Here is a 24,549-nt window from a genome sequence, read left to right on the forward strand (position 1 = left end):
AGTCACTGGGGGCTAAATCTGGCGAATACGGTGGGTGGTCGACCAATTCGAACTTTAATTCTTCAATTTTAGCCATTGATCGTAAACATGTGTGAGCACGGGCATTGTCCTGATGAAAGAGGATTTTTTTCCTGTTTAAATGAGGCCGTTTTTCTTCAATTTTGTTTTTTAGCTGGTCCAATAAAGATGCATAATAATCCCCTGTTATTGTTTTTCCTTTTTCCAAACAGTCAACGAAAATAATTTCACGTGCATCCCAAAATACAGTAGCCATAACCTTACCAGCTGATTTTACGGTTTTCGCCTTCTTTGGACATGGTTTGCCTTCGCAATCCACTGCTTTGACTGTTCTTTCGTCTCGGGAGTATAGTGGTGTATCCATGTTTCATCTACAGTCACAAAGCGACGAAAAAATTCATCCGGATTGCGTTGCATGAGCGACAACAGGGCTTTAGAGGCCACCACCCTATTGCGTTTATTGTCGACTGTGAGCAAACGCGGCACCCATCTTGCAGAAATATTTTTCATGCCCAATTTGTCATGTAAAATAGAAATGACGCTACCTTTTGAGATCCCTGTAACCTCAATTATCTCACTCAACTTTAATCTTCGGTCACTTAACACCATATCGTGGATTTTATTGATCATTTCTGGTGTAGTCACCTCTACAGGACGTCCTGAGCGTGGTTCATCCTTTGTTGATGTACGACCACGTTTAAATTCATTTAACCAGTTATAAATAGTTGCAAGTGAAGGAGCAGATATGCCGTGAACTAAATCCAACTCATTTTTTATTTCCTTTGATGTTAACCCTTTTATATTAAAATGTTTAATAACAACTCTAAACTCAATTTTCTCCATTTTCCATTTTTCCATTTTCCACAAGCAAATTTTTTTTTTAAATGTACGAGAAACACACAACAACCCGACCAATCTGATTGAAACTTCGCAGCATACTGAATCGGTAGTGCCGCTGCATGAAAACAAACCGCTTGCAGTACTAGTCGCGCCACCTGTCGGCTATTCTAAGGACTTATTGACCCACCCTCGTACATTCAACAAGGATGATGCTAATTACGTAATTAATCTAAATTTAGCTTTCTTTATTTTTTTACATAATACCTATATGGAAAATAATATGAGATATTAAAATATTTTATCTGGAATTGAATATTCAATTTAACATGAATATTAATGAGGACTTCACCATGAAAAGTCTCATTTATTTCCAATATACACTATGTCCGTAAATTTGAAAAAAAAAACTTATTATTGTAATAATTGTATTGGTTTTGTCAGTACACAAAATCTCCACAAGAAATGATTTTAGTTTAGTCTGTTCAAAATTTTAAGAAAAATCACACAAAATGACCTATTGCTGACATTGATTTCCAGCGGAGTAGACAGATATTGAATATAGACCGCTATAAACACTTTTACCATTAAATTATTTTTAAGCATATATTTTTTTATGGACATTATAAAGTATTCAGACATAACAATTGAGGACAAATTACCCTATACTGTCAACCGTTTAATCAAGAAAAGAATGAATTTACAGTAAACAATTCACAAAAAAAACATTTTACACACTCAATGACCTCAATGTAATCAGACATACTTAACTCTTTAAATCAACAAATAATTATTGTGTGTAAGTATTATGATTGTTTGTCAAACTGGATTAAATTGAAGATTTTTTTAAAAAAAATTATGGTTAAACAAAATAACAGTGACAAATTATCTTTGTGTAAACATAAAAATTTCGAAATTTCGAAATCTCAAAACACAAACATTATTTTATAAGAAAAGAGTTAAGCAATATTACAAATTTAATTCACAGCAAAATCCTATTTAAAGCAGCATCCGCAACAAATTTTGATTTGATTTATTGAATAAAATTGATAACTGTACACTTTAATAATAATACTTATTAGTATTTTAGCTTGAAAGATTTGAAATACAATTAAAATTCTAATAAAGTGCTGTTACATATACTGTTTATTTTATTATTGTTCGCAGTTGTGTGAAAATTAAGAACAATTTGAATATCATTACAATATACGTACTAAGTTTCATTACACATCCTGTAACGAAGTGAACAGACAAGTACATTTCCATTATTTCTATATTGTTTTTAATATTTATAATAGTACTAATACGTAAGTATATTTGGCATTCGCAACCAAGACTAACTTATTTGTATTAATCATGCGATTGGGCAATGAGTCGGATGATGCTTCAAACAGGCAGACAGAAAGACTATTATGATAAGGCACGAAGTTATGCATTTGTATAATTATAACAATACATAATATAACCATTCATAGCATTATACACTAGAATTTTTTTGATTACAGAATAAAACAAAATCTCCTTAGTAAGGCACACGGTATTCAATCACAAGATACCAAATGTGTTTGTTAGAACAAAGTTCTTAATTTATAAACGTTTTAAAAAAGGCAATTTTTATTTAATTCATCTCATTGGACAGATTGGTTGTTAGAAGTGTTGGTTTAAATTTTTTTCTGTTATATAATCGATTCAATGTATATTTAATAAAAATGTTTATTTTAGTTGCAAAATCAAGGTTTAATGACTACCTAGCTCCGTATGTATATTAATCGATTCCTAATTAAGTACATAAGCCAAATAGCACTTATACAGGTACAATTAGTGGCGAATGGTATTGTTAATTCAAAATTGGTGCTAAGACGCATTTAGATTTTGGTCCACAATAAATGTCCATTCCAAAAATGCTTATACCCTTTGATAATTAAATTTGATTTTCATCATATAGAATATAGAATTATGCCGGTAAAGAAATATTACTTATAAGAAATATTGGGAAATGCCAAACTGCCAGCAAGTCCCATCTGCTGGCCTCCCCGCGGCGACCTCCGGGCAATGAAGCATAAGCTGTCACTAACAGCAGAGGACGAAGGGCGAGTGACCGGTACCATAAAACCGGCCTCCTGGCCAAGAGAAGGAAATCCCTGACAGAAAAACCTGGTCAGGGCCCCCGTGTCTCAGGCCTCGGGAGCACTGGACTAATCACTTTGCCTCCTTAAAAACAACCGATGAATACATCATCACAGCAGCCTCGGACGACAACCCATCTGTAAACCAATGACCCAGCATGGATATGGACAATGAAACCAGTAGAGTAATCGTCTCGAGGAATCTAACAAGTCCAGCATGCGGGAGAAAGTTATTTGAGGGTTTAGCTATGCGACCTGGAATACGCCGATGACGCTGTCCTATTCGACAACTTAATCGAGGGCATTCAAGAGTCAATCGACGGGTTGCATAATAACTCGTCTCGCATTGGTTTGAAAATCAACGTGAAGAAAACCAATGTTTTGTGCAATAGCCCCTGTCCTGATCCAGATTTCCCTTTCATTGGCGAGGGGCAAAACATCGCGAGCGTCGACAGTTTCAAATACCTGGGGGCATCACTGGAGATGGCATTTTGCAGAGAGAGATGTTATCCGAATGGGAATGGCTGGAGCAACATTCAACTCGATACGGAGTATCTGGGTCTCACGATTGTAATCAGTCAAAACCAAATGCCGCCTATTCAACGCTTGCATTCTGATGGTGCTGCTTTACGGTAGCGAAACATGGCACCTTACGAAGGCTCAGAGCAACCGTATACTGAGCTTCGAAAACAGATGTTTGCGACGTATACTGGATGTGCGGTGGTATGACTTCAGGAGTAACGAGGAGATAAGAGAATGCACCAAGCAGCCTCTCCTCACGCTGAGTGAAAAGGCAACGTTGGACCTGACCCGGCCATGTGCTGCGGATGTAAGAAGTGAACTTCAACCTGGCTTGCTAACCGTATACCGGCGTCCTAGAAGGCCGCTAAATGCTATCTATAGAAAGTATACGGCGGAGCTACAGGATGCTGGTTTGACCTGGAATGATGCAAGAAGACTGGCGAGCGACAGGGGTTCTTGGAGGCGTCTAATGTTGTACATATGCTCCAACTAAGGTGCAGATATGGCCGAAGACTTAGTCCAAGAAGTTATTATATTATTTTGATTTTGGCTATTATCTACGACCGGAATTCTAGACAAACCTACATTAAAAGCAGGACTTTTGACTTCTTAATTTAAAATATAATATTTTTATCACAAAAATATCAGCTGAAAAACTAAACCACATTGAATTTGCAAAAGCAAAGCAATTTCCAATGTCACATCAGGAAATATGAAAAGATAAAGGACAACAAATTGGAATGATAAAAAGGAAAATAATAATTATTAATGAATTTTAAAACGTTTTTCACTTGCCAAAAATTAAGCTATTAGTTTTTATTAATGTAATTTAATATAAAAGTAGATATGTAATAAATATTACTAGTCAATGTTTACAATTATTATATGATTTAAAGTACCTGCACAAATTGATTCCACAAATATAAGAAACTTGAATAAATTAATTTACAGATATTTCCCATTGACAAGGACTGTTGATGGTAAAAAAAAATTACATACATATGCATAGTAAATATTTTAATGAATTCTTTGTATAATTTCTGTGGCTTAAAAGGCTATGAATGAAATTTAACTTACAACTAAATTGCCTATACATATTATAATAGTGGTAGATAGTCACAGAATACCTGTACATTTATTGATTAAGTGAATGTTTGTTATTTTAATTTTATAATTTAGCTCACCAAATATAAATTCTGTCTCAGAAATGTTTTAATTCTGAATTTTTTTTTGTATATATTCAGAACAAATACCTATATAATATTATTTTCACTCATAAAATTTTAAGTAAATAAAAAGAAAAGAACATAGGGTAGGGTGGTACAAGAGTGCGCAGTGTGCAAGAGTACGCATTCAATTTAAACTTGCCCCATTTGACGTTAGCTGATAAATTCAATCGCTAGATGCTAGCGTCAAGTGTTGACATGTCGCAGTCGCGAGCTGTGTGTATCTAGGCGATTATTTACGATTCCAGGTAACAAAATCGTTTTTTTGCTCGTTCTTTAAAATATTTAACTGTTCTGGAAACTCTCTTACATGGAGGTCCAATGCAATAGAGTATTCTTGTATTATTATGTCTATTACAAATCTACTTAGATGGTGGTAGTAGTATGTTTTTGATGAAATGTTCGCCTGCTGTGCATGAGTGCGCTGGGATGAAATGTGCAAGAGTATGCGCGCACTCTTGCACGATACGTTAATTGCTACTGTTGATTGTTTACTGTTTTGATTTCAGAATGTCCAGACGACCAAGAAAAACAGAGAGGAAGAATGTTGATCCTATTATCATGGAGGAAGCCAGAAGACTCCTACTAAAGAAGGAAATAGTTAGAGATACGTCGCGAAGTTGTTGTGGATGGCAGAGTCAATCCTAAGGAAGAGACTTCACCAAAATAACATACCACAATCCCTGGGTCGGTTCAAATGCACTTTTAGTGTTGACATGGAAAAGGAGCTATTCGACCACATCTAACTTCTAGATGGAATGGTTTTTGGAATAACGGCTAAGAACTTGCGATCTTTAGCCTATGAATTTGCAGGAAAAAACAATATTTCTCACCAATTTCGTAAGGACACTAAACTGGCTAGAAAAGACTGGCTTAGGGGATATCTGAAAATGCATCCTACATTATCACTAAGGCAACCCACCTTACATGGTACACCTCAGCATGCTCCTAAGAAGGAGATCTGGATATGCCCAGCTTGCGGAGAAATATTTAAGGAGCCAATGGTGGAGGACTGGATTCAGTGCAAAATATTCCAAGAATGGTGGCACAAAAAATGCACTGGTTATTTGTGATCTTTGCCACTGATTACTGATTATCCCATCATATAGTGTGTACACACTGGTGTACACCCTCCTGCGCACTCTTGGGCTGCAGGGTGCACACGAGTGCGCACATTGAGTTTTTTACTTTTTTTATTATGTGTTGTATGTAATAGGTGAGAGTTAGACGATTCGTATTTTTTCTTGTAATAACTAGATAACCAAGAGATGAAATAAACTCATTTTTTTTGTTCTTAAATGTATAGTTTTACTTGCACAAATTCTGAAACCAAAAACTGCGCGCTCTTGTACCACCCTACCCTACATTTCTGTAAACAAGCGTGAGCTACCCATGTCCAATGCCTATATCTTTCTTATAATAATTTTTATGTTCATATTACCTAAACATTGATTGTATAAGCTAAGTAAACTAGCTATAAAAATTATCCAACTGTTCTTTTTTTCATCTAGAAGAAATTAAAAAAAACTATTTGTCTGAATTTATGCAGTCTTTTAATTACAAAAGGTAGTGATGCAAATAAGTTGTAGAACAGTGCTAGCACAAAAATCGACTCGGAAGACACGCATAAAATCCAAATTTTTTCATAACTCCACTTATAAAAGGAAGTGCGGTAAATCATTATAATCATTCATTGATTTTTAAAAAAATCAGAAATTCATTTATAAAATGTCCTTCGGCGTGGGATTTGCTACTTATTTTAAAATATATTTGTTATGCAGGAACTTTATTTTTTTGTGTATAATTTTATAATATCCAAAATTGCACTTTTTGACCCGAAAATAAGAGCGAACAAACCAAATATTGTGATAAGAATATTCTTCCAGATAACCCATTTGCACGGACCGAAACCGACATCCCAGAAAGTGACTATCTCCAATAGAGCTGGAACAAGCAGTCCCAATATGGAGAAGCAGAATGCTCCGATCAGTCCAATGAATGGTGATATCGTTGGAACCGCTATAGCCAATACCACAGCTGCCGTTACCAAAACGGTTCTCAAGACATAGTTCACCAACAGTGGGCGAGTTGTAAATGTATCTTTGATTGCATCCCATCCAATCTCCAGGCATACGTAAAATTGAAGTCCAAATGTGCAGTACACAGCAACACCAATCAGGATCATGACAACTTGGGCAGGTCTGAAAAAAAAAATCATTAGAAAACAAAATTAACTGCTCTCCAATATATAAATAATCATCAATACCGAAGACATTGTGTAAAAATTCTTCTATATAGATATGGAGCATAAACACAAAGTCGAACAAAAAAGGTCAACATGTGTATTGATTAAGTTAGCGGTAAGTGATTTTGCATCATAAGTTCATTTGAAGAGACCTTCACACTATGAGATTTATTCATCAAATCACAGGGCATATGAAACGACTATCCACCATGATGAGTAGAAAAAGCCAATAATACAAGATTTCTTCATTACCATTTAGTAGAATTAGAATTTAGTAAATTCTTTGAAATCGGTGATAACTGCATGCTAACAAGTAAACAAGGAACGATGGTTCATTCATTCATTAATTGCGTTCAAGTGACAAAATAGAAAGTTACTCCTATATAGTCCAAATTCTTTGGAAATTATGCTGGAAAATGCCTTTACCTCAATATAATTTATTGATTTATATATTTAACTTAGGTTATGGATATAAATGTCGTAATAGCATATAATATTATAAAATGTATTAAACACATATACATAAGAATATCTATAATTGACTTTGAAAACAGTGATGTTGAGATCAGTAAAAATATTATTTTCCTTACATTTCATTGACATCCAAATTAAGAGTAACAGCTCCTTGTACGTTGTCTCCGTAGCAGACAAAGCCGAGAAATCCGAGTAAAATGTAAATCAGTGTCACACCTGACATGCCCTTGTTCAGCACACCACATATCCCAACAAAATGCTGGGGTGTTTTCATATTATTCTCCAGAGGCATTACCACCCCGATGGCCTCCATCGCAAATATTGTTATGGAAAAGAAATCTGGCCACATCGATATATTCGTAACAAACGGGATGTCATCTAATGAGTCTGGCATATCTTTCACCAGATAATAAAATGTTATTCCAAGCCCCAAGCCCATGAACACATTGGCTATCATGGATATAGGTGCGAGGTATTTCAGATTTGGTATCCACGATAGTAAAATTAGTGGAATCAAAAAAGAAGCAATTACTATTCTCTGATCAATAGGATTTCCCGTGTAATGAACAATCACCTGAAACAAAATGATTAAATGTAAATCACAATTATTTCGAATAGCATATAACCTATATACACAGTAGTGGCGAAGGGTGAAGGTAGGCTGTTAAGGTCCGCCATAAATAGTGCACACTAAACTTTGTCAGTCATAAGTATTTGTTTTCATTGAAATAAGACTACAATTTACAGATGCTGTTGGTCAGTTTTTAAAATCCAATAAGGCCCTGTGAAACCAAGCCATAATAGATAATAGTCAAAAAATACTTGTGTCATCATCTTAAATCATACATTACTTTGAATATTTTATAGTTAGAATAATATTTTGTATCTATTATAGTTTGGTTTACCTTTTAATTAATTTTTAATTATCACATTTAAATATCATCCTAATTGCATCTAATGGCCGTTTAACGGGGACACGGCAGCCGTGTCCTTGTTAAACCATTAAACGAAGTTTAATGTGCACTATTTATGGAGGGTCTTAACAGCCTACCTCCACCCTTCGCTACTGATACACAGGGACCTATGTCTTCGCCTCTTTCAGCAATGATTTTTTTTTTGCCTTCTAGCTTCCTGAATGTCGGTTTCGTTGTCATTATAGTGACTCGACCATCCTGTGTACATGGCCCAGCCATCTAAGAGCGAAACCACACAGGCGCTGCGTCGCGAGATCGCTGTATTTCGACTGCGAGTTGGAGTGAGTACGCAACAGCGGTGCGTTCTCACTTCCGCTCGCAGTCGGAATACAGCGGTCTCGCGACGCGCCCATGTGGCTTCGCTCTAAGGCACCCCGACTCGATGGATGTGCCGGCTTCTGCACAAAGCATACATCCCGTTATCATACTGACTCCACCCCGACTGTGGGTCATTGAAGGGTGTAAATATACCGTGCAGCACGCTCCGCTCAAATGAGTACAACAGTATCTCCATATTTTTGGTCATGAATCAGGTTTCTGCGGAGCCATACATGGTCTTATTAGTGTTTTGTACAAGGTGCATTTCAAATGTAGGTTCAATGCCTTGGAATGTAGCACCTTCATTAGACCAAAGAGACATTTGTTGTCTAGTACAATTCTTATTATTTTTAGGCAAGTGATACACCCCTGTTACAGGCGGGCTTCTCTCGATGTAAAATAATCATTTAGTAGTCATAAGTCGAAACGTAACCCTGACCTCTAGAAACGGCTTCATAAGACATCTAATCTGATTCCTTGCTCAACTACGTAATATTTTTTTTTTTATTATTCATAAGTAAAGGCCTTCGTCCGGTGTGTGAAAATCATACACAGGGCGGAGGTGTAATTAAGATAAATTTAATTTGATTTAAAAATTATAAATGATGATGGATGAAAGAGATAATTTTAAGACTAAATATAAGTATTCATATATAATAAATTTTGCCGCGCTTGCCGGCAACGTTCAAATTTCCACGCGCCTGCGCGCCGGGGTGGTCCTCGTGATTCGTCAAATCAAAAACATCACGCAATAAAATTTGGCCAATCACGAGAGTCCTTTTTGCTGGACGGCGTGGGTATGCGAAATTTGAAAAAGAGAAAAGAGTTAGTAAGCGTCCTTTGTAAACCGTGTACGGACCTGCGTAGCTAATTGTAAAAACAAAATATGTAATGGACTATAAAGTAACGTTGTCCAACTAAATATTAAAATGTATAACGCTAAGACTGCACGAGAAAGACTTAGTGTTTTATTTAATTTTACCAACATATATAAATCCTTTTTATCTTTTTTTGTGAATCCGGGGTTCGATGGACACCTGAGCTAGCCGCTGGAACCCCGGGTATCTCACAAGTATACCGCGTTCTTAGATAATACAATGGCGACTGTCTACAAAACCTGATTGAAATATTATAATTCTATATTATTGTACTTCAGCTAATTCTCTTTCGATTGGAAGTTCCTTTGGCTCTTATGATTAATTTTTTTAGAATACAAACTATATTATGATGTCTTGATGTTCGGATGTCATAATACAGTACACTCTCAGTAATCCGTCGCTCAATTATCCGACAACTACTATAATCCGCCGTTATTTTTACTAGTTGAAAGCACAAAATCAAGCTCTATAAGTCAATTGTCTAATTCAGAAGTCCGCTGCGTACAAGTATACAATGCAGATGATACGGGTTTATTTTGGAAATTTCTCCTTCATAAAACGTACGTTCATTGTGAAGAAAGTAATGTACCAGGGAGGAAAGTGCTCAACCGGGACACACAAACTGAAGTTTTTGGTCATAGGGAAAGCCAGGAATCCTAAGCCATTCAAGAATATCTGCCTCACTGAACAACTGGTTGTGTCAAGTGATTGTTTAATATTTAGTTAATAAACTTAGTTTATAAATATGTATAATTTAGTAAATATTTGATTTTGATTATAAATAAAACGGTAAAATGCGAGTACAAATTTCTCAAAAAAAAAACTATTTCTACAAAATATCTGTTTTAATTTTTACCATATTTTGTATGCACTATAATCCGCCGCTTTCACTAATTGGACACTTGTCTGGTTTTTCAGGTAGCGGATTACTGAGAGAGTACTGTATTGACTTTATGAATTTATTGTATTTACAATATTTTATTAAATATGTTTACAAAATTATTTTAATGCAATTTTTTTGGTATTCTATGACCTTTTCTATTGCTGAATGTATAAAATCTGTTCTCATATTTTATCAGAGCACAGTCGTGCCTTGTTCAAATAATGTTATACCCCGTTTACACGTGCATGGATTTACTGCTGACAGTATGTATTACAGTGGAAGTTGCAAGATTGCATGCATAGATCAAAAAAGATCAGAAGCTTCTGAATTTTCATGAGACAGCTGGAACCTGTGCGATATCTGCGCCTGCGCAGTAGAACGATAGTGGTGAATCTGCTGGAAAAAAGCGAATTACACCGCACAAAATTTTTTGATGTTTACCGATTTTCATGACCTGTTCGAACCAGTCAAATAGCACCAAACGACAACAACGCGTCTAGCTTACTCATGAAGAATGAGATTGGAGAGACAGTCAGAACTTTTACTTGTAAACAGTTATTATCACGATAGTTTAATTTACATACTATTGATGTCAGTAAATCCATGCACGTGTACAGACCCTACTAATCGGTTTATCAATTTAAACAAACAACCACATAACTTGATACAACTGCCAATCAAAACAATTGAACAATTGAGTACGATACAAACTTGACAGAACAGAATTGGTGAATATTACTTTACGCGACATGTTGCTAGCATACTGGTGACATGTCTGGACTTGTCCCTCTTTGAAAATTTATTGTAAGGACTTATAACTTTGGTATATTATATTGACAAAAAATGTGACATGATTTGAACGAGTCAATAGTGTTCTCTAATAAAACATGAAATCAGGAACAAAACTGCGATAACTCATTGTAGTGAAATTGTGGACGCATTACTATTGTCTTCTAGGGATGTGATATCTGATAAAATGTTATAAATAGACCATATTGTGTGGAATATGTATTGTAATTTCTCACCTTTTCAAAATTCATTGCGATAATTACGGTATACACACTGCAAGTACCAAAGTATGTTAGAAACAGGCAAAATAGAATAACAAACCTGAAAAAAAGTATAAAATATTAGTAAATTTCATTTAGAACTGTGTATTGAATAAGCATTGTAATCCTGGACAGATTTTCAAGCCCTGTGATTTTGCAATTATCTAGTATTTTTCAAATCCTGGTATTGGAGACCAGCTTTAGAATTTCCTATATGATAATGAAATAAATATCTCATATTATTTGGTATTGTGTTTTCATCATCATAAGTGCCAAAACAACCCAAAGCGGATCGCCTTCTCAGAAAAATTCTTCCATATCCTCCTATCCTGGGTTAGTACCCTTCAGGTGTCTGCACCGGCTACTCCAGCATCTTTGTTGACACCATCCAACCACCAAAGTCTGGGCCTGCCCGTTTATCCGCATGAAAGTCCTTAACACTGCATACAGTGGTATAAAACGCAGACCAAGACAATATGATGATTCTAGAATGGACTCAACTTGATTTTGTAGACCAAAGTATCACTTGTTTGTAGCAACAAGTTTGATAGTTCTAAATAAGTTACAGAATTAATTCAAATGGAAAGAATATTCGACTAATGAGTTTTATGATGGTTCGGTGAATCAATCATAATTAATTGAATATGATTACTGGCATCTATCCTTTAATTAATTAAAATCATTTTACTTATTTAATTTCATACCATAAATTTGGTATTCTTACTTTGATATAACGGAGCACCTTTCACCCCATTTCGTTCCGTTAGAAAACGCTGCAACGGCTACATCAGAAAAGCTCATAGTCGTAACTCGCTTCTTTTTATATAAATGATGCGCACATTTTACCTGAAAACATTTAACATGAAATATGTTATTCATTAATATCAATAATGTCCCATAGACGTGATTGGCTGACTTCATTGTTATAACATTCAATCCTTTTGTGTCAAAGCTATTCGCACGACAGTAGTGCGGGTCAGCAATGAATGACCAGCAAGAATATTCTTCAAAGAATGTGTCTGTGATGCAACTTCTTCACTTAATTTCACAAAAATTTAAGCCTGGAATGTGCATGGGGTTTCTGCCCAGATATGACAGATAAAACAAGATCGTGGATAAAATTTCAATTTTCCTATTAGATTTGATTCATTTTAAATATAGCGGTGAAAACAATTTCAAAATAAATTTCAGTATTACAATTGCAAGCACATAGAATACCGAGATTGTGGACAATCATTAGATTATTATTTTTAATTAAAATAGTTCAGAATCACACGACAAAATCAGGACAATTCATACCAACCTAAGTATTTAGTTGGTAGTGATTTCCCACGACTTCGTCTGCGTGAAATACGGAAAGTAAAAGGAGGCAAATATACACAACGAATAGATAGTTTCTTATTATTATTCTCATATTGCTTCATCTCATATTGTAGCAAGCGTGTTATTTGATGAAAGCCTACTGAAAGGCAACTGAATTTGTACCAATAATGTAAACTAAAACCTGTGCTTTATTAATATCTTAGTCAAGTAGTGTTGAGTAGTTTGAGTTATAACTGCACAGACACCCCAATTTTATTATTAATAGGTACATTATTTTCACATGTCCTTTGAAATTTCTGACAATGTTCACACAAAATTCTCACTTTCTGGTTGGGATTTTTTTAAATGCTAACCTAATTAATGTATGATTTTTGGCACTAAAATCCACATATCTTGAAATAGATCCAAATCTTATTTCAGGAAACCAACATTCAAAAGAATGAGGCATTGTTTAATGAATAGATGCCTTTGTGAGGACTATTTGGGTCGGAATCTTTTTTATACATCATTAAAATACTAACGTATGACTAGAGTAGTCATCACTCTTCCTGCTTTCTATGTGACACTAAAAAATAAATATAAAACAGACATAAATATAATACGGTACAAACCCAATTATCCAATCTTAAAAGTAGTGTAACTAATCTGGTTGCATAAAAATTCGGATAATTAAGCACAGAGCATTTCAAGAAATTAAAATATATTTAAATAAAGCTCTTTTACATCAAACCATTTTACATTAAGCAATGTTAATAAGACCTCACGAAAAATTGACTGCAGATGAAAAACGAAAGACATTTTTAATTAGAAGATTATTTGACATTGTTTACTTTATGATTACTGCAGTATTCAGCAATGTATATAAAGAAAATTCAGTGGTGTCACACTAACTCATTGAATTGGCTGTAATTAAAAATTTTAAAGGACATACTCCAATTCGTATTGTCAAACGTTATTTGCGATGAATCAAAGTGTCTCATAAAGGAGATCCGTGATGACGTATTTTCTTTAATATCACAGTGACTTTTTAATAATCATGTGAATTTAGTTCTGCGAGTCAAAATGTTTTCGGAGGTCAATCACCCGATTATGATTATTAGTTACCCTGCGTAATGTGGAGTCGAATATCCAAGGTTAAGATTACCAGAATTACCAGATTGAGCATTATGCCACAACATTGTTTAGACTTTTTAAGGTAAAGTATATAAATATTAAGTAATAATACTTACTAAAACATATGAACAATGTGTGCAAATTAAGGCGACAAGAATAGTGAAGAAAATTCCCATGATTAGACCAGCACTTCTAAATGCGACCGGCATAGCTAGAATTCCAGTGCCGAGAGATGCCTTCAAAAGATGTGTTAATGTGTCACAATCCCTGAAAAGACATTTTTTTTTATTTATAAATAATATTTTTCCTATAAATTAATATATCCTGATTCTTTGACATGTTTGGGAGAGTAAAAATAGTAAGTACATACCTATAATTACTATGTACCTATTAAAATATCTGGGTTTGTATTAAGCCGCATTTAGACCAAACGAGCTAATGTTTGATCTTCCCTCACTCCAGTGAAATTCTTTTGCTTTTTGTTGAGCGAGCATAAGAATTTCGCAGTAGTGGGAGAAGATCAAACATTCGCTCACTTGGTCTAAATGCGGCTTTAGAAACTTAATTTCAGCTCAATATGATGTATGTACTGATCCTTTCACAAAAATGGATATTGAAAGAAGTAATGGAGTAAAAATTTATTGGTATCCTTCAAATATAATTTAATGAAAAAGACATACTAGTGAATTGTTTCTTCTGCCTATTTACACGTGAAATTATACATAACTGTATGGAATATGCCAGTATGTCATAATATGTGTGGACCAGAACCAGACTTGTCCCACCCACAATTATTTACTTCTGAGATAATTAAAATGTTAAAGTTATAGATTCATTGAAAAAAAAAAACTGTGTGTACTTATGGACGCGCATTAGAAGTTATACTTCTTCGGCATAACAAAACAAAAATATTCAACATTTATTAGGTATGTAGGTACATAGTACAATTATGATACCTTAGGTATTATTGCCAAATCAAAATTTGGAGCCCCGACAAATTTTTATTCAATTACTGCGATGTTGTGATATTAAATTTATTTATTGTGTAACCACCTCAGTTAGCAACCGTTCGCAGGTAATGTTTATACCAAAAATTGTCAATATCGAAGACAGCGCAAAATAAATATGCAAGAAATGACTGTAGATGGTAGTGTCATGAGATGACAATTTTTAGTGATATGTAGTCATATTTGAAACTGACAAAAAAAATTATTTAATAACTAATGATGAGATGTCTAATTCAATTTTTTCATTTTTATGCGTTGGACAAGTCTGGTTCTGATCCACACATATTACGTCAAATTTCAGTTGCAGGGTGACTAAAGTATCAACTACCTATGTACCACTGTAATTATCAATATTTTGTTGTGATGTAAATGTTCTAATACCCAGAATTACAGACATATTATTTTGATAAACTTATCGTTATTAAAGTATATTACTTTATCAATTGGGTTAGGATAAACCAAGTTTTAATGATAATGTTATTTAAAATTATTATTACATAATAAGGTATGAATTAATTTTTAAGGATGAATGGTATAAAAAAATATTCATTAATTATGCGGAGATAAAACTTTTCGTGTACAAATAGCTGTCAATAATTAAGTGAAATCAATTATAAAAATTCATTGCTCACTCTTTTGTGAAGTAAATGTATTTTGTGTTTAGTGACAGTATGGCCTCAACTTATACTGAATCATGTAATAAGTAAGTAATCTTATTTACTGCCTATCTTTTTTTTGTCAATAGCATTAGAACTTTTTAGAGTAGCATTGACAATGCCCAAAACTCATGTATTTTAAAAGAATTAACAGTTAGTGACAGGCTTGATTGTTTCCGTATAGTGTATATGTCTGTATATGGTCCTGTTCTTGGAGCTTAGTTCTTATGGCACCGTGTGTCATATTATATGCACACCACCTCCAATTCTTTTGATAAAACTTCAACTCGACAATAAAGTTGAAATAATCTTAGGCGACAAATAATATGGAAGAGCAGACATTCTGTTGTCAATGAAGATTGATGTCTGCCCAGTAAATACAGTGGATTTTGTGTAGATTCCAACAAGTAGTGTGGAATGAAAATAAATAAATTCAGAAGACTAGAACATAAATGAACACAATTATTAATAAATTCACCTCCACATTTAACAGCGGCACCGTCAAAGGATCTTAGCCTGGATTTAGGCCATAGGAAACCGTACATTTCTCAAGTACGTAAAGGAGAGATTCGAATTTTGTCTCGTCACAGCGATTTCGAAAATTACCTATGTGAGAAGATAACTTATAGTAATACATTCGGTTCTGATGATGGGCTAACACGAAATAGCTTTCATATTACAACTCTGAATTACAATATTAGTTAGCAATAAAACGACGTCAAGAACGCAAGTATGCATATCATAATATAAATAATTTATTATTTAGCAATAATTATTATATTATCTAAAATGTAAAACACTCGCAAGCGCGTCATTCTAACTGCTTTAAAGTAACTGTTTTACTATTCGCTCTAACTAAAGTCAAGTATATAAAAAATTGACGATACACAGGGCAGACCTAACTATTAATAATAACTAGCGACTTTGTTACCTTATCGCAAGAACATGAAAATCATTGGGACCCAGACAGTCGTAATCTTAGTCCAATATGTATCGAATTTAAATATCATTCAAAGGATCATAGAGATTAAAAATATTTCGCAACAGAAATCAGTTTTTATGCAATTTTTTTACACTTCCAGTAATTATTGTGAATGGTGTTAAAAGGAAATTCAGTAAATTAAAAATCTTTAAAAATTACCACAAAAGTTGAATTGGATAAACTAAGTTCAATAATCTTGTTGTACTATGATATATCGTCTCTGTTCTGGCAGAACACACTAACTGGAGAATACTAGTTTTGAGTAATTTGACTTTGAAGTTGTTAAAATGTTTGAAATGGTCTATCATGTGAGTTTATTAAGTAATCGTAAAAAGGATGACTTTAAAATAAAGACTGTTTATTTATTAAGAAGGTTTCCAGACGGTAAAGTTTGAAATAAGGAACATTTTGGTACTAACTCAATATGTCATTTTTTCGAATTAGTGTCTTCTGCCAGAACAGTGACGATATATAGTACACACATTTTAATATCAATGACAGATCTATTATTATAAATTCGCAATTTTAGAATGCAAAATGCTTTGAAAAATCTATGGGTGTTTCAAAAGAAAGGCGCGAGGATAAGGCCATAGGTGTTGGATGATTGCCTCGAGGAAAATTGGAGTTGCATGGGAGGGCCTGGAAACTGGGTGAGAATTGTAACAAACAGGAGTCAATAGCTATGTTGACAATTTTTCACTTCATCCTCCATTTTACTTCAACTTTTTAATTTTGTTTTAACACAGAGTAGTTTTACGCATGCTTTAGCTTTAGATTGAATATATGGAATGTACTCGGTCAACTGTCTACACCTGCACCTATGTCAAATAGTTTTCAATTTTTCACGGGAAGCAATTTTGCCATCTTTTTATATGCTGATTTGTAATACAAAGATGTAAAAATGAGTGTTTTGAGAAAAACTGTATTTTTGGCTTATTTCTCGTAAAACTATAGTTTAATTTACTTTTTTCGCAGAATCATTGGGTTGACAACACTAACGTGATGTTGAACAGAAATTCATCGCTGTTGGAGCAACATGTTCTAGCACTTTCATCACGAAAATCGGCTATTTTGAAACCGATTTGAGGCAGGTAATGCGCATGCAGCGTATGAACTGTGTAGACAGGGCTAATTAATAGCTGATGTGGAGGGGGCTAAATCTCAAAGACGAAGACATCATAGCAAATAGCACGGTTCTTTTTACATAAAAAAGAATACACCTAATTAATTAATTAATTAATTAGATATAATTAATAAAGATATTTAAAAAATCAGTTAACAATATTTTAATCATATTGCACATACAGTACAGAGCGCTAGTAATAAAATCGCAGCAAGCAATTAAATCAGAATAACAAAGAATATATTATTTTTTACGAGGCTAATTTAAAATTACCCAATATATAAATAAATATTTAGTGAATACGACAACGGCTTTCAATCTTTTATAGATATCTATAGTTTACAAATCATTTATGAACTATGCAGATTGAGATGAAATCGAAATATTTTTTTTTGTTATTATGTTAGTTGATTTTACGACACTTTAAAGACCCCCATTATTTTCTATCACAGATTGAGAGCCGAAGTAATAGACTATGTTCAGTACATAAGCGTATCAATATTTATTTTTATGGTAACCACTAAGAGTAATAAAAGAGTGTGATGGCTATTTCGGCTAGTTAGACCAATATCAGATGACCAATGTTCACTAAAAGCTTCGCAACGAGAATGTGTATTCAGTGGACAAAAGGGAAGTCTCATGTTATGAATCATTTTTCAGAATGATATACAAAATTTAAGAAAGGATCTAAAATAAGATATTCAACACATTTATGTTTCACATTCTTACAATCCAAGCATATGTCTTTTCTTTGTGCAAATTGACTCAGCTTTCAGGAAAGATATTTATATAATAAAATGCTTAATTTCTTGATCATCTAACTATGCAAATCAGCTGAACTTTAACCACTTTTAGGCATTGATTCCGGCATAGTCATCTACAAAACAATATACATGTACAATGTACATGAACGGTTGATTGTGGAAATCGGCATTATCTGAGCGAACGTTTCAATGAAATTGTTATAAAATATAAATAATGCAGAATTTAGCTTCAAGACATCTTTATCAGAGCTTCAATTAAATGAAAAGTATCACTAAAAAAAATTGAATAAGCACTACTTTTATCAAGATCTGTATATTTTTGATGGTAGGTATATGAAATAAATTAATATTACGTTGTTGGGTGTTCCACATGTCTTTCTTTAAATGGGTCGTAATCATCTCCTGTTTCTGGATCTCTTGATACTTTGTACCTTGAAGAAAAAATAAATAATAATTAATTGCATATTGTTGTTTTTTTGTTTGTAGGCCATGTGGTTTTTTGTTGCACACAAATAGTTGTTTGTGCCTATTTTAAATCCACGATAATATTTATAGAGGATGTGGTAAGCAGATGTGACATGTGCGACATTTAAAATTCTTCCATTCATATATTTTTTTAAATATATATCACATAAACAGACTAATCTGAAGTTAGGACGGAACGATTATGGTAAAATATTTTTATTCCAAAGCTATTCAATTAATTTGATTATTACTATTTACATGCACGATGGGTATTATTGAGATTCATTCATTGAGATTATTTATTATAACATACTTTCCGGTAAACGAATCTTTGTTCTTTGATCCATCTGAAGGCAAAAATGTTTCCAACTCATGCTGTGGATGTACATCTCCATTTAAATCCTGAAACATAAAAATAAAACACAATAAAACATCAATTCGAAGTAGTTATGCTATTATAGGTCAAGTGACACGTTTGTAATACTGAGATAATCAACTTTGAAGTTCTAATAATTTTAGCCATTTAATTTTTTATATTTAATTACAAGTTTTACTACTTATCACTTTTAGATTTTAGATTGTAAAAAGTAATCAAATTGTATTATCGTGTTACAGACTTTGTAAGTCTCTCTAATTGCATGTTTTAGGGTTTTCAGTAGAAAACATATATCTTTTGGTACATCTCTGATATCAATCTTGATATTAAGGAAATTAATTATTGACACAGATAACAGTGAAGTTTCAAATATCTCTAGCAAAAAAATTATTGCGATATGAAAATAGTCTTAAATATTGAGGAGCTTACTCTGTGATAGTATGGCCCTAACTGCATGGTAGGGAATTTGTTTTCATACGAAAAGTGAAACAATTAAAATAAATTTAAAAACAATATTAAAACAAATCGAAACTTTAAAAATGAAAATTATATTAATTACATACTTATATTATTTTTGATACTGAGAAAAAAATCAACGGAAAAAATATTTATTTTTATTTCGATTTCTTATGAAAATCTCACTATTTTGATTTCTATTTATTAATAAAGCAATAATATTATCGACCGCTGTATATTCGAAAATTATTACTTATAGTGATCAACCTAACCAATGTTGCCAACCATGGTCCCCACATCCTGAAGCGGGCCCCCAGGCTAGGATCTTTGGCGGCCCCCCCTACCTATCGTTAAGGATAAAGGCAGTGTGATGCTCTACAGTAGCGTTTTCCAAATGGTGTACGCGGTAAAATTAATGTGTATATTTATTATCTTTTTGTATATTTTTATACATCCATTTGAATTATGGAGTTGTCGAGTATCGATAGACAATTAAAAATTGTATCGTACAACCACATAATTTTAAATAACATTATTAAAGGAAAATAGCACGAAAATACTATTAGAGCAAATTTGCAATGTGTATTTATATTACTTATCTGGTCGACTCGCCACACCGGGCCCCATCTGAGCCGGGGCCTCCAGGCTAGAGCCCTGCCAGCCCCCCCCCTTGTGGGGGCCATGTTGCCAAGTATCGTTGATAAAAACATGGTCAGAAATTTGATGTGCAAGAAAAAAACAAAATATCTAGTTTATTTCAACACTTTTAAAGCTGTTGACGCATTGATATATGTGTTGACGGGATCAAAAAACGCTAACAAAAACGCCATAAGCTAGATTCGTTTTTGGCAAGATTGCCTATCGAAAAATGCTAGATCTGGCAAGAAAAACGCCAAGTTGGCAACGCTGCCCGGGACCCAAAACATTAAAAGACTGACGCGTAACCGCTCGGCCATCGTGGTCGTAAATACGTAAGTATAATATATTATTAAAATATCTCACTCAGTGTTACCTAATAAGATCGCGTATGTGTTATGAATCAAATAAAATGTGTATATCATTATTCCTTAGTCACATCTCGTCTCCAATATAACCTTAATGATCAAAACAAAAGAGGCGCTACTAAATATAAGGGTCGATCCACACCGCCCCACCAGTTGCCACAATAACGCTGTTGCGGCGGTCAAAAATACCCGCAAAATGTATTAAATTTTTAGGACCATTAAAACGCTGGCAGTCTAAAAACATAGTTGATCGTCTATTTATATTGGGTATAACAGAATTTTTGTAATTTGTATTCCCTGGGAGCGTCGGACGTTCCTGACAAACTAATGATAAATATTATTATGTCAGTACCTACCTACATCGTTTTCCGCAAGCCTGGTTTTGCTACAAGGTAACACAAAGCATATGGGTTTCTATTCTAAAAATAGTGGGTACAGAATAAAATTGCAAAAAAATCATCATTAATTTTACGAAGAAGATAAGTATGTCAGATTAAAGTTAAAAAATATACTATTTCAAATAAGGGATATAAAAAAATCAATAGAATTCGGCCGACTCAAAAAAAATTATATATTATTCTTAGAAAGAGACTATTGCACCAATATTTGTCGAATTTATAATATGTATCATCATAGTATTATGAATAACAAGTATATTATACCTAGGTATATAACTGTCTACAGGGAACACAAAATTAATGGGAACAGGGCGCAGCACTGTGTTCCCTGGAACTGGCTTATCATACTGAGTGACGTATAACAGGCTAGAGATCTCGAGTGTGGAAAAATATGGGATAAACTCATAAATTTTTTGATTTATGTGTATACATATTATATTATATTAGATTGCTATTTCTGATAGTAACGACATAATGAATGGGTTAGCGAGATTTAAAATAAGTAAAGCATGGTTTATGACCTTTCCGCTTCATAAATTTAATTAGTCAGCTAAATATGAAACTGGTGGAATCACTTTGTTAGAAGTGCGAAGCATTGTTTTTTTCCAATCTTTCTCATTTTTACCACGTTTTTATTAGCTCGTGTATTCTTGTTTGTCCCTGTTTGTCCGGAATAAATTTTTTCTTGTTTGTCCAAGATTTGTGTTGGACGATTGAAGATTTTTAACTAACTTCCCGACTAGAACTACGGCTAGACATTTGAAACTTTTAGAATATATCAGAACACGACGACAATGCATTCTTTTAATACTTTTAACCATTTTTAAGCAGAATTGAATTCAGTTTCAGTTAATTCCGTTTTGTATGGAAAGTTATTATTGTTGGTTGCTAAAGGGGTCCTAACAACTAAATTGTTAATATATACGTGCATTACTATGGAAATCAATATGAAATCTCAAAATGACATTTCAGTACCTATTCTATATTTTTATTCAGTATTTCTATCAAGTACAATAAAAAGTTTTTATTAATACATAGAATTGTCAAGTTTATATGATTCAACAGAAAATTTAAAAACGTGGTATATAAAAGTGCTTTTTATCTTGTAATTATTATTAATTTATGTGAAAAAATAAAATGAATTGGCAACACATGAGTAAATCAAACTCAGTTTATTTCTAATGTAGTTATATGTTATTAAAAGTATTTTTTCTGTTATATTTTCGTTTTTATTTTATTTTCCATAAAAATTGATAAAAAAAATCAATCCCGAAGGTTTCCGGATTATGTTTACCAATCCCGGGATTCATAGTTATCGAAAATAGTCCGGGATCCCTAGTTACATCTGTATCAAAATATGCACTTTAAATCTTTGAGAATTATTCTCGTCGACGCGGTTTTTTTACGTGGGTTTTAGGGCGGTCGCGCCATAAACTACCCTGCTTCAAAACTTTGGTCCATGGCGATGCCTTTTACATTTATATTTATTAATCTGTTCTGTAGCTGCCTATTACATACTAGAATACAAACATAATATGTTAGGTACATTTATTATCTACAATCTACATAATATACGCGTTGACAACGTTGACACGTAGGTACCTTATGCATAATATTGATGGGAGTGAGATAATAAAATACATAACGCCTATACACATTTACCTATAACAAATATACACTCCTTGGATTTGCCAGTTCTTAAAATATGGCTAGAAAATAATACGCTTAAAATGATGAGTCAGTGAACACAAAATTAATGAGAACTGGCTTACCCTAGTGGGTGTGGTATAACAGGCTAGAGATCTCGAGTGGGGGGAAATGTGGAATAAACTTAAACACGTGTTAAGGGCTTGCGCAGACAGAGAGCGGTCAGGCGGTCTGCGTTCCGCGTTCGGAGTTCGGCGTTCTTTGTACTGTATGGACTTCATACTGTATGGGTACACAGCCGGCGGTCAGACCGCGCCGGTCAATTGGAACGCTAGCGTTCTAGAGTTCTATTCCCGGAATTACAAAGAACGCCGTACCTCCCGTCCAGTCCCGTCATAGGAATTTGAGCAGTCAAACAACATAGAGCGAAACCACACGGGGGAGTGAGTACGCAACAGCGGTGCTTTCTCACTTCCACTCGCAGTCGGAATATAGCGGTCTCGCATTATGCAGCGCCTGTGTCACTACAACGTTTGTATACAAATGGAACGCACATTGTTGACCGCCACCTGTCTGCTGTCCCTGAACGCTAGCGGTCAACGGTCGGTTGAACGCAGAACTCCGACCGCTCTCTGTCTGCGCAAGCCCTAAAGAATGTGCTATTTTCAATAGTTAGGTCTGTATCATAATAATAATGAATTTTAGTTTGTCACGTTAATGTCCTTTCAATGTTTGGGGACAGTCGACGCGGTTTTTTTTTAACTTGGGTTTTATGGCAGTCAGACCATAAACTACCCTGCTTCAAAACTTTGGACCATAACGAAAGTTTATCAAATAACAGGTACTCGCACCTACTGCTCAACTAATACGAATCGGGTAAGTCCAAAATGTATACAAATTTGGTTCTAAGACAGCGACGGCAAATAGATGGCACGCGTGCCCAACTTGGCACGCTAAAAGTTTTCAACGGCACGCCGAAAAATAAATTCCTTTAATTTTTTAATATTGAAAAATATTGAAAATTTTTAATAGTGAAAAGAACGAATACTATTTACCGGTCGGTATATCGGAATATACTATTGATATAGAATAAAATATTAACGTCTCCAGTAGATACATAGAACCAAGACTTCAAATTACGATTTATAAATTGAAGTGCGAAAAACAAACTCAAATGCTTTACCACAATATTAGGGTTTGCAATCCCGGTATCCCGGGATTAAAATTTTCTGGATTACCGAGATTCTGAATGGTTTTCATTGGCATATCTAAAATATAATATGATAATAACATCAATGCAACTCAGTATACAATGATTTTACTAATATTAATTAGACAATTATATCGAATCATTTATAGTTTCAAAGTATGCAGGTAGTTTATATTAAAAAAAAGCATTGTTTTTTCTATTTTTAAACTATTCTGGACACCAGTCAATTTATCGTGATTGCAGGATCATATAAGATAATTCACATAGATAATAAAAAATACGTCACTAAACGTGGGATATTACGTATACTTACATATTAATTTTTTCGTTAATTAACAAAAGTTACTTATATGTATTTCACAATAATTGAAATAAATGTGCAAACGGTAATGCTCGGGATCATGAAAAATAATTTCAAAATCTCAATATTGTAATCCTATCCACAAGTACTAATTACGCTTTTTGCGGTCAAGAG

The 24,549-nt window shown here is 33.8% G+C and overlaps 1 protein-coding gene across 2 annotated transcripts in view; it reads right to left on the reverse strand.

Moving 5' to 3' along the window:
- Window positions 1-4,848: 4,848 nt before the first annotated feature.
- The window catches only part of path (solute carrier family 36 member pathetic), a 103,188-nt gene continuing 83,487 nt past the window's right edge, over window positions 4,849-24,549 (reverse strand). Inside the window, exons 3-9 of one of the 2 annotated variants that reach the window (XM_085943647.1) lie at window positions 19,297-19,385; window positions 18,872-18,949; window positions 14,103-14,253; window positions 12,275-12,396; window positions 11,527-11,611; window positions 7,565-8,022; window positions 4,849-6,930 (exon numbers count right to left, since the gene is read on the reverse strand). In XM_085943647.1, coding sequence (XP_085799773.1) covers window positions 6,516-6,930; window positions 7,565-8,022; window positions 11,527-11,611; window positions 12,275-12,396; window positions 14,103-14,253; window positions 18,872-18,949; window positions 19,297-19,385 — 1,398 coding nt within the window. In that variant the 3' untranslated portion in view covers window positions 4,849-6,515. Of the gene's footprint in view, window positions 6,931-7,564; window positions 8,023-10,182; window positions 10,350-11,445; window positions 11,612-12,274; window positions 12,397-14,102; window positions 14,254-18,871; window positions 18,950-19,296; window positions 19,386-24,549 lie in introns of those variants that run through there. The other variant, XM_085943653.1, reaches the window with a different exon arrangement.

This window comes from Rhyacophila brunnea, unplaced genomic scaffold (genome assembly GCF_057557595.1).
Source record: "Rhyacophila brunnea isolate RB1 unplaced genomic scaffold, BYU_Rbru_1.0 scaffold_1, whole genome shotgun sequence".
Classification (NCBI taxonomy): domain Eukaryota; kingdom Metazoa; phylum Arthropoda; class Insecta; order Trichoptera; family Rhyacophilidae; genus Rhyacophila; species Rhyacophila brunnea.